Source organism: Danio rerio, chromosome 17, assembly GCF_049306965.1.
Source record: "Danio rerio strain Tuebingen ecotype United States chromosome 17, GRCz12tu, whole genome shotgun sequence".
In the NCBI taxonomy this organism is placed as follows: Eukaryota; Metazoa; Chordata; class Actinopteri; order Cypriniformes; family Danionidae; genus Danio; species Danio rerio.
In genome coordinates, this window is record NC_133192.1 from 48,266,249 (window position 1) to 48,278,968 (window position 12,720).

General features: G+C 35.3%; 1 protein-coding gene across 1 annotated transcript in view; it reads right to left on the reverse strand.

The window, feature by feature from the left end:
* Positions 1-6,551: 6,551 nt before the first annotated feature.
* Positions 6,552-12,720, reverse strand: part of itpk1b (inositol-tetrakisphosphate 1-kinase b) — a 106,212-nt gene continuing 100,043 nt past the window's right edge. The window contains exon 11 of the mRNA XM_001922333.6: positions 6,552-10,937. Coding sequence (XP_001922368.1) covers positions 10,633-10,937 — 305 coding nt within the window. The 3' untranslated portion in view covers positions 6,552-10,632. The remainder of the gene's footprint in view (positions 10,938-12,720) is intronic.

Consider the following 12,720-nt stretch of genomic DNA (forward strand, 5'->3'; position numbering starts at 1 on the left):
GACATGTCAAAACCTGAGAACATGGATTTCTCGCATTAGTTAACTGAGACCCGCCAATTGCGAAAGGCGAGGATGAATGACAAAAAATCTGGCCAATCACGTCTTGAGGATGAGTTGAATGAATGTGTGTGAACCAATGGAGAGCGCGGGGAGGAGGGGGGAAGGGTCTAAGCTCTGTATGGCCTGCTCATTTGGCACGAAGGGCAGTTTAATAGCTTTTGTCGTAGGCCTACTATAGTACACGAGTTTAACTCTGTGAGCCCTGAACTCTAACTGGCCTGAATCATTTAATATGAAGGAAAAACTACCGAATTAGAATAAACAAAATAAATAAATAAAATGTTGGACTTGATACTTCCTGACCTTGACTCTACTTAGCCAGTCTATATTGTGTAAATGAAACACAAGTACAGTCGGGGGCGGACTTAGTGATTTAGGCGCCCTAAGCAATTCCAGGTATGGAACCCTATCATTGAAACTTAAAACACTCACTTTCTCTATAGATGTTTTTCTCTCTATAGATCCATGGTTTTATTTTCGAAATAACCTGCATTCCTAATATATAATTAAGTCTAACTTTCTTAATGTAAAATTAAATACAATAAAATTCCCAAATGAAAAAACAAGCTTACAAACTATGTACAGTTAATTAGCTATACTGGTGATTTGTGATTAGATTTTAATATTTGAATGTGCAATAAGGGAAGGAACGTTCAACTATTTATGGGGTCCCCCGATTTAGAAAAGAAGTAATATTGTTAAAATCTTAATGGTAATGGACAGACTTTACAACAATATGATAGAACGATTAAAAAAAAAACAATAGGCATTGGTCGGGCCCCCTATTTCTCCAGGGCCCTAAGCAGCTGCTTACCTTGCTTATTGGTTATGTCCACCCCTGAGTACAGTAATGATATAATAATCTTCTTATTAGATTTTTATATTTTTATTCATTCTACTAGTATTTTGAATATTTTTGTTTTTTATTTTTTATTTTAATAGTGAAACTTTAATATTTTAGTACTTCATTCATTTTCTTTTCGGCTTAGTCGCTTTATTAATCCAGGGTCGCTACAACGGAATGAACCGGCAACTTATCCAGTAAGATTTTACGCAGCGGATGCCCTTCCAGCTGCAACCCATCTCTGGGAAACATCCACACACACACAAACACACACACACTCATACACTACGGACAATTTAGCCTACCCAATTCACCTGTACCACATGTCTTTTGGACTGTGGGGGAAACCAGAGCACCCGGAGGAAACCCACGCGAAGGCAGGGAGAACATGCAAACTCCACACAGAAATGCCAACCGAGCCGAGGTTCGAACCAGCGACCCACTTGCTGTGAGGCGACAGCACTACCCACTGAGCATTGTTTAATACTATACAAAACACAACCTTAATCTCAACACTCTCCTTATCAGTCATGTAAACATATCTAAACTGTCTTAATATGGCAAGCAAGAGTCAACATGTCTATTATACCCCCCCCCCCCTTACCCCCAAAAAATACATCTAAACTAAATTCAAAATGCCTCAGATTCTTCAAAACGGCAAACTGTCAAATGACAAATTTGTATTTCACAACAAGGGGAAAAATAAGAAATATTTCTAGAAAAGTATTTCAGACAGTTATATCTACACGAAAAAAAGAATTTTTGCTGCTTGTTTAAATGAGTAATTAAAAAAAGAGCTGAATCAACACAATTCTTGAGTTTTTTTTAGAACAATTTAATTATTTTGTTTAATCCACTTAAATTTGCAAGACTAAGAAGTACATTTCTTATTGTTGTCTCAACACAAATCGATTTTGCTTCTTGTTCAAACTACTTATTTAAAATGAGCTAAATCAACACACATTTAGATTTTTTATGGGGTACAACTTGCTTGTTTTATCCATGTAATCCATGTTCAATCCATGTAAATTTGTAAAAAAAATAAAAATAAAATAAAAAATCTATTAAAGGTGCAGGTTGACACCCAGTGGTTGAACTACGTATTCCATTTCTGGATGCAAAACACATGCAAGCGTTGGTGGCCAGATTTCTATTTCTAGTAGGTAATCAACATGGATAAATGACTAAGATCATCTCAGGTACATCTCTTGTGCTTTATTCAGTGTTAAACAGTAACAATGTAATTTTGAATGCCATTTTACATGACATTTATTGCCATACCACTGAAAGCAGCAGCAAATAAGCTTGAAAATAAAATAGGCTATTTAAAATTGAACTTTAGAACTCTGACTCCAACATCAATGTAAACCAACATCAATCATTCAGCATGTGTTGTAAATTTACTAATGTTAAAGATGTTTAATATGTAAAAATTTGATTGTAAATCTTACCATTTTGTTGAAGTGCAGTGAGTGCACTATGCTGTGCTTCTGCATGGCTGTATTCACATTTCTGTCATCTTTTGTCTGGTGCAAACATCCAAATTGCTTATCTCATCCCCAAGTGAGTTGTTAGGACAGGGGGTTACAGTTAAACCTGCTTACCTAACATTTACACTCTTAATATTTATATTTGTCTCAGTTTGGAAGCTGTTACAGACCGGAGGTCCTATTTCGGTCACTGACGCATGCTTTGAGAGCCTTTCTAAAGCAGCAGTGGGTGGGTTAAAAAAAAAAAAAAACAAAGACAGACGTACGTGTTACGCAGCGGATGCCCTTCCAGCCACAACCCAACACTGGGGAGCACCCATACACTCTTACATTCACACACATACACTACGACTAATTTAGTTTATTCAATTCACCTGTACCGCATGTCTTTGGACTGTTGCAAAAACCGGAGCATGCAGATCAAACCCACACAAACGCGAGGAGAACATGTAAACTCCACACAGAAATGCCAACTGACCCAACCAGTGATAGACCCAGTGACTTTCTTGCTGTAAAGGAATCGTACTACCCACTGCGCCACCATGATGCCCTATTAGTATTAATTTACTTAATATTTAAATGTTTTTTTAATCATCACAAATAAAATCTAGTAATATTAAGTACATTTGAATCAAAAATCTTTAATCTTTAAAAATTTTAATCACCTATGAAAACATTTCATCCGTTACATTATAAATTAATAAAACAACGTAAAAATAATATGTAAAAATTCTGTCATCGTATCTGTCATCTTTTGTCTGGTGCAAACATCCAAATTGCTTATCTCATCCCCAAGTGAGTTGTTAGGACAGGGGGTTACAGTGAAACCTGCTTACCTAACATTTACGCTCTTAATATTTATATTTGTCTCAGTTCGGAAGCTGTTACAGTCCGGAGGTCCTATTTCGGTCACTGACGCATGCTTTGAGAGCCTTTCTAAAGCAGCAGTGGGTGGGTTAAAAAAAAAAAAAACAAAGACAGACGTTCCAGCACCTAACGCACATTTTCAAAGCAGAATATCTGACTTCAGCAATGTTTTTTAGATGAACAAGTATGTTCACTTAGCATGTTTCTTAAATATATGCAAATATATTATTGCAATTTTATGCTTTAGAAGAGTCAAAAACTGCAGCATCTTTAAATGAACTTGATTAATTTGTGTTGGAAAAACATGAAGGCATTGCAGTTAACCCAGTGTTTTTGTTTGTTTGTTTGTTTGTTTGTTTGTTTGTTTGTTTGTTTGTTTGTTTGTTTGTTTGTTTGTTTGTTTGTTTGCTTACAGCAGGGGTGGCCAACCCTGTTCCTGAAGAGCCACCTTCCTGCAGATTTCAATAGCAACCCATATCAAACACACCTGCCTGTAATTATCACATGGTGTTCAGGTCCTAATTAATTGGTTCAGGTGTGTTTGATATGGGTAGCAACTGAAATCTGCAAGAAGGGGGCTCTTCAGGAACAGGGTTGGCCACCCTTGGTTTACAGTATGAAAATATAAATCTTAAATATGTTACATTAAAATAAAAATGGACTTTTCAGGAAACAAGAAATGAACATAAGGTGCTAAAGGGCACTAAACAGAATTCACTATAGAAAAATAATGGAAAGGGAGCAGATCTGTTTGCGTTTTCCACGTGAAGACATTAAACATCTCCACACACACATACACAGTCAATCCTCTCTCACAGTGAACAAAAACAAGCTGTTTTCTGTCGGCCTTAAAAAACGAGTAGGAGTAACACAAGTCACTTTATGGGCACTAAGTGGGCGAGATTTCTTTTATGAACATGAATACAAATTAGCTGAACTTTTCCAATCGACTGCAAAAAAACAAGTTATAATTATCCTTGTAATTGCTAATAAATAAAATGATGTTTGATGTCATTACAATACACGCAAACAAGATGACACTAGAAATTGGCTACAATACATTAAAAAATATAACTTTATGGTGTCAAAGTAAAATCCAATAAATAAAACCATTAATCATGAAATCATGATTTTCAGTTGTAATATAAAATGTAAAAATTTCCTAAGTAAAATGTCAAACATTTACACATTTATTTGATGTAATAAAAAAGGAAAGTTCAATATTAGCATTCACTACATCATTTTTCTTCGGCCTAGTTTCTTTAATCAAGGGTCGCCACAGCGAAATCAACTTATCCAACATATGTGTTACGCAGCGGATGCTTTTGAAGCCACAACCCAACACTGGGGAGCACCCATACACTCTTACATTCACACACATACACTACGACTAATTTAGTTTATTCAATTCACCTCTACCGCATGTCTTTGCACTGTGGGGAAAACCGGAGCACGCAGAGGAAACCCACACGAACGCGAGGAGAACATGTAAACTCCACACAGAAATGCCAACTGATCCAACCAGTGCTAGAACCAGTGACTTTCTTGCTGTAAAGGAATCGTACTACCCACTGCGCCACCATGATGCCCTATTAGTATTAATTTACTTGTAACATTTAAATGTTTTTTTAATCATCACAAATAAAATCTAGTAATATTAAGTACATTTGAAACAAAAATCTTTAATCTTTAAAAATTTAAATCACCTATGAAAACATTTCATCCGTTACATTATAAATTAATAAAACAACATAAAAATAATATGTAAAAATTCTAATCTAACCTGTAACTAATGAGATTTACTTAATTTAATAAAAACAAAGTTCCTTTTGCTAAAAAAGAAATTTCATTAATTAAAATTAATCCAGAATTAAAATTAAAGATAATCAATTAACCTTAACTTACTTAGAAGTGTTAAGTTAAAGATTAAGTCACTTCTACGTGATATTGACAAGTTAATTGAACTCAATGTAAGATTAGTCAAATTTACTTAAATTTTACTCATGCAACTTGTTGCGAGGACTTTATCAGGACTCTTATTTTTCAGTTCATAATCAGAATCAGAATGAGTTTTATTACCAAGTGTGCTTCACACAAACAAGGAATTTGTTTTTGCTACAGAAATGAATGTATAAATTCCTGATAAATTGTTTAGAGGGTTTTTATTACATCATTAGTGCTCATGGCTGTGGCAAAAAAAAAAAAAAAAAAAAAAAACGGTATGATTTAAAGCAACCGAATACAAAGTTTTCATACTGTAATTAAATAGGTTCACTGTAAGAAGCGATTAGTTACTTTTTCTAAAAAAAAAGTGTAAAGTGTGTAAACCTATTGACAACTTGAAACTGCTGAGTTGACAAGTTAATTTGTTTAAATATGCACATAAAATAGTTCAATTATTAAATTTTATTGTGAACCTGAGGTTTTATTTCAGTATGTTGATGTACTTCTGACTGAAACTGACTATTGAGTAGGGGCCAGGGCTTTCTTATTGTGCATCATTCCCTCATAGCAAAATACTGGTAAGAGGAGTGTGGTTAAGAATATTGTGCACTGTAAAAAAAATCTTAATTTTATGGTTCATTTCCGGCCGCTGGGGTTCTGGAAAAGAAGTAAAATAACGGCTGTAAAAATGACAAAAATTTACTGCAAAATAGCGCACTTTAAATTTGCTTAAATTTAAATTTCTGTAATTCAATATCTGTTCTTTTACGGTTAATGTCTGTAATTAATTAATGTCTGCAGTTATTTTATGTTTTTTTTTTTTTGTTTTGTTCCGGCACTCCAGCATCAAACGAACATCTGTTAGTTTAAAATCCATTAGCAAATAATGCAATTTTGCTTAAAGATTACAAAACTAGGGCAGCACAGTGGCTTAGAGGTTAGTACTGTCAACTTATATAAAGACGGTCACCAGTTCGAGTCCCAGCTGGGTAACTTGGCATTTCAGTGTGGAGTTTGCATGTTCTCCTTGTGTCGTGTGGGTTTGCTCTGGGTGCTTCAGTTTCCCCCACAGTCTAAAGACATGCAGTAAACAAAACTGGCCCTATGAGTGTGAATGTATGGGTGTTTCCCAGTATTGGTTTGCAGCTGGAAAGGTATCCGCTGCGTAAAACATATACAGTTCATTCCGCTGTGGTGAATCCCTGATTAATTAAATAAGAGACTCAGTCGAAGAATAACGAATGAATGAATTACAAAACTACATTTTGTTTGTAGTTTTCAGTTGATTATCTTACACAGATTAGTTGTTCACAATAACAATGTGCGCCAGTAAAATAAACAGTAAATTTGATTTCACATGGACTTTATTCAGTTTTAGGCAACAGGAATACTCACTTTTTAAAGTAAAATCAACTAATTGCTTTATAAGTAAAGGGATTACTCAGCTTTTTTGAAATAAAGTTAACAAATTACAGTTCATAAAAGCAAATACTCTGTATTCATTAGTGATTTCAAACATGTTAGCAGTCATTTCATTTATACCTTGAAAGGTTTACGAACACAATTGAAGAAATCGACGTCCATTTTCCTTTAAACCCAGGAATGGTAAGCAAGAATCACAAACTTCTTTGCAAAAAAGATGTGTGCTTGTAAATCTGAACAAGAAATACTCCCAACATATACATTTACATCCATCATTTTCATATATTTCAAGGTCTTGTACTAATCTGTAGCATCAATTTCAAAAGTGGATCATATACAAAAAGGGACCATTTTGCTTAAAAAAAGAACATAAAAATCTCTCTCTCTCACACACACACACACACAAACAAGGAATGTCAAATATTCTCTAGCAACCTTCCAACCAAACTCAACACTGACAAATCACAGAATTTAGTAGAATAATAGAATTTCAGCCTCTTTTCATATAGTCGACTTTCATAAAACTACCAAAACATTACAAAGTTCACCTGGAACTTCATTATTCAATTGGTTCCCCCCAGCGCTGCACGCTTCATATTACACCTCGTGATATGATGGTTTGAAATGCACATGAAAATAAAAAGACAAAAAGCATCAGGTGTAATAATGTTGACAGAAGGATGGTGAAAATCTGCTGGAGCATCAAGAAAAGATTACGGAGATTACGGAGTGTCACAAGATCCAACACAGTGGCACAAGGCTTACAAGAGCTGCCGTCAGAGCCTTGGTTTCGGCCTACGGAGCTGGTTTGTAGACGCTGCACAAAGATATACACTGTGGATCATCACAATATAAGATTGCCACTAAATACAGAGCACAAGACATTTTAGGTGTCCTACAGTTGTTAGATTATAGGGTGTGTTGTGTTCAGTGTCGTGAAAAAAACAATAATGTCCGCTAGTCTTTTCCAAAGGAAAACCGCAAAACCTTTTTGTAGCTTCAAAACAGTTCACGCAAAAATGAAAATGATCCTATTATTGACTCATTGTCAAGACATCCTAGGTGTATATGCCTTTTTTCTTTCAGACGAACACAATAAGTCTTGTATTAAAGGTCCAGTGACGTGCTTTGAAATGTGCATTTTTACGTAACTTCAACTGAAACAATAGGAGAGGGCAGGCATCCGCTTGTTAAGTGGTGAAGTGTTGGTGACGTATGTAATACTGTTTCCGGGTCTAAGCCGCCACTCATTTGAGTTGAGAAATGATTTGTTTATGATCACTTTTAATTCATATCAAACATTAAAGTTAATTTATATAAAGGCATAGTGTACACAACAATCCCTGGGCTTGCTGCATCACAAATACCATAATTTTAACAATTTATAAAAAAATGAATCACTTTCTGGCCATCGGATATTAGGCATGGACATATATATTGCGATCGTGATTATTGAAAGTATTAAATCGATTTGTAAACGTTTATAATTACCACATCATGAGTCTCCCCATACATTTTAATAGAGCGCTTGGACCCGGAAGCTGCTTCGCCACTAGACACTAGAGAGTGTTTGATTGGTCAAGACTTGATAAGAAACTGAAGTATGCTGACATAAAAATTTTTTTTAATTCTAACGCTTCTTAATGCAAATTTTATGACTGTTTTGGAGCACACTAGCTTATAAATATCTTTAAAACTAACATCTAAAAATCTTTTAGAATTTTCACTTCACAAGACCTTTCCCAAACACACGACATCACAATGTTAATATTATGTTAGATTTAGGTCACCAGCGTCTAAGGACAATGTTATTCTGACGTCCAACTTGAAATGACGATGATATCTGGTTAAAATTAGGTTGTGTTGAAAAATGATCAAAATCCAACGTCGAGCCAACATCTTAAACAATTGTCATATTGACGTCAAATACTGACATTTATTCATCAAGTATGGCAACCAAAATCCAACGTCTGATGTCCACACAACGTCAAGCTGTAACACAGGCCCGGATTAAGAATTCAGAGGCCCCTGGGCACAATGTCTTGCTGGCCCCCCTACCTGGTCGCACCCCTATTATTAAATTAAAAAATTATGATAACATAATATTTTTTAAATAAAATTAATCTATAATGTATTGCCCACATTTTTAAAGTAAATGATATACAGGACATATATTTCTAGTCTACAGAGATTTAACTAATTTTTAAAGCATTTACTTAGTACTAAATGTACTAATACAACTAGTGAAAATTAATGGATTTTATTATGCTTGTTCAAGTTCACTGAAAGTACAAAAAATATATATTTAAGGGCATTTTTAATGTATAACTTCTACACATGTATATAATTTTGATTTAACACCTCACCAATCCAGTTCTATGAATCTTCTATAATACACTTATTAATGATTCCTACTTGTCTTCCTAGTGAAAATTAGTTTATCAGACGCTGGATTCGAACCAGGTTCATGATCACGTCAAAACAAGTTGCCATGCGCTTTACGAGCTACACCACTCGCGCTGCTGTGTGTCGCGCTTTTTAGTTATGTTGTCTCTGTCAATAAAACGGTGATGGGCGGGAATCACTCAACTAGCTTATTTCAACGAGTTTCGCTATTTGCATTTAGCCTATAGACACTCCAAAATCGGCATTCCCCCCTCGCAGAGGCCTCAAGTGCGCACGGGCCCCTGGGCCTGTGCCCATAATGTCCATTGGTTAATCCGGCCCTGCTGTGACATCATTAGACGTTGATATTTTGTTGTTTTTTTAGGTTGCGTTGACATCAGCCTAACGTTGGGTCCTAATTTCAACCCGATTTTAATTTCCAAACAAAATGCAATATAACTTGATGTTGTGGTACAACGGCAATCTGACATCCTGTTGACGTCTTGTGCCTGCTAGATCACTACTTTATAATAAAAGCGAATGGTGCCCAAGATTTTTAAGCTGCAAAAAGTGCATCCAACCACCGTAATAGTAATCCATACAACTCCATTGGATTAACAATTGCTTACTGAAGCAAAGTGAAGGCTTTCTGAAAGGAAAATATTGCAATCTAAAACTTTATATACTATTAGGCTACCTCCGTACATGCATTTTTGAGAATTAATGGATACTTTTTTTGGATGGGTGTACATTTTGGAGCGTCAGCAAATGGAGAACCATTCACTGCCATTACAAAGATAGGAATAACCAGGATAATAAACAAATAATACAATTCCGTGTGTGTTTGCATGAAATAAGAACAAAAAATACATTTAGGATGGCTTGAGAGTGAGTAAATTGTGGAATACTTTTCTTTTTTGGGTGAATTATTCCTTTAAAAAGCCAATATGCACACTGTGTTCACTTAAAGAGATAGTTCACCCAAAAATAAAGCTCTACTCACATTTACTCACCCTTGACTTGTCCCAAACCTCTGAGAGTTTCTTTCTCCTGAATACATAAGGAGATATTTTGAAGAATGTTGGAAACCGGCAACCATTGACATCATTAATATGAAAAACAAATACTATGGAAGTCCAGGGTTACTGGTTTCCAACATATTTTGAAATATCTTCTTTTGTGTTCAACAGAAATAAAATAACTTATAAAGGTTTTGAACAAGTCAAGGGAGAGTAAATGACGGTAGATTTTTCTATTTTTAGGTGAGCAATCCCTTTACCTACTATCTATTAATTTTGATGCACGATTCAAATTAAAATCAACTCAAATTATTTAAAAACATAAAAAAGAGCTACTAATCACTGTTGATTTCCTCAAGGTTCACATTACAGTACTGAGTTGTTAGACAAAAGAGTAATGAAATAAAATAAAACATATACAAAGGCAGAGGAGATCAAATCCAATGCCCGTTATCAACATCAAGATTATTCCCAATATAGTTTATTTCTGATTACAGATATATTATCAGTATAACAGTTATTATTGTTACTGTATATTATTCACTTTGTCTTCACAATTTGTTCAGGGAAGGGCGGCGGGGAGACAGTATGGAGACGGCAGTCATTGTGACGAGGCTTTAGTGGCTATCGTGGACACGCAGTGCTGTTGGAAGTTGGGGGACATGGCCGTATTGCAGCCCAGTCTCTGACGCGGAGCTTTCAGACCCCCGTCGCCCTCTACGATCCAGGGGCTGCTGTCTGACTCCTTACCCAGCAAGCTGCAGCACTCCTGGGACGGGGAACAGTTGCGCTCTCCAGCCCCTAAAGAGGGCATCTGGCCTGGAGGAGAAGGTGCGGAGGGGTCTTGGAGGACACTGATGATGTGATTCAGGAGGTCATTGAAGAACTCGGGAACACCCTCGTAGCCTGAAGAGAGATGAAAAACTAGGATATTATCTGTGGTTGAGAAGACGTGTAATGGTCAGTGTCATCTTTATTTAATGTAAAATACAATTCTCTGGGTACGTTTAATTGAACGTTTCAGATGACAAAAAAATCCACTTGAGGGTGCTGTCTACATTTGAGCAAATCTAAATTGCATTACTAGGTTACATTTTGTTGTATGTTTCAGATAAACTTCCTTCTTGTACATGTCCACGAGAAGGTGGGGCTTGTTGTACAGATCAGCTAGCGAGCCTTTTCTAAACCAAACAAATGGTGTTTTAAACGCAAACGTAAGAGAAATAGGCACTGTGACCACTTAGTTTTACCTTGATTTTACTTTGCTTCCACCTCTTTCATGTTTCACCTGACTCAAACCAGAGCACTCTGCTTTACAAGTACAACACACTACAAAGTGAGCTACAGAGTAAACTGACTATGCAAGAAAAGTTATTTAAATGGCGATAGACAGGTGAGGAAAACTAATTTGATTATTAATTATAAAGCCGTTTTGTGGTGTTTATTTGGTGTTAAAAAATAACCTATTATTTGACAAACCTATAACTCAGAGCAACTTAAGAGCAATCCAGTGACCCCTTTAAGGTTTAAGTTACAGTATATACTTTTTCTAGTTTTGATTGTACTGTATGTTTTGTGACTAAGAAATGTTTTGTCTCTTTTCTCCTTTATTGTGTCCTTTGTATGTCTGCAGTACTAGTCAATTTTTGTGCTTTTGTTCTTTCTTGTTCAGTGTCATACATGTGTATATATATATATATATATATATATATATATATATATATATATATATATATATATATATATATATATATACACACACAACAGCTCTGTCTGGTTCTCGAATCTGATTGGCTGATAGCTGTGCGATATTCTGCAAATAACAGCACTCGTCTTGCCTCTTCACCCTTGAGTATTACTCTGCCCACATAGAGTGACAGCAGATGAATAAACTCACTACAGCTTGACGAATAATGCAGCTGTTGGACAACATTATGCACTTTTGAGGCTTTTTAGTTGAGAATGTAGTTGTTTAGATTGCAACGATAAAGTTTATTAATAAGGATATTAAATATTTAATAACTAATAATCCTATATTCTTCAATAATATGTCCCTGTAAATATAATTAGTGTTTCATAAGCTGCTGGCATCACACTGCCCCATAGTGTTCATTTTACCAAGAAACTGCAGTCAAACATACTGTATGTTAAATGTTTTTCAGTTTCATAAAAAGTTAAAGAATTTGTGATCTACATTTTAAAAAAATTGTAATTTACTTGGTACAAAAGTTTTTTTTAAATTCTGCTTACTAAGCTAGCAGAACAGTAATTTAAACTTCAACTACAACAACAAAACTTTACTTTTTGGAAAACACAGTGATCAAAATTAGAGAACAGACATGATTGTAGCACACAATGCATTTTTCTGAAGGTTCCAGCAGTGAAAATGAGTGTAGACACTCTTGCTTTGACTGAATGCAGAACCACACCACAGGACATCGCTAGTTTCACCATGACACTTCTCTTCCACGTTTACTGACTTCTTAACACACTTTGGCTTCATCTTCATTAACTTTTTTAATTTCAGTCCTGATTGATACCGAAATTCCAGTATCATGAGAACACTAACTATAACACTAATCAAAAGCAGGCTAACCAAACTTGTCATAGAACAAAAATTACAATGTAATCACTATTCCTTATTGGTTAACTTGCAGCAAAAGAATAAGAATGCAGAAAGGAATGCAGC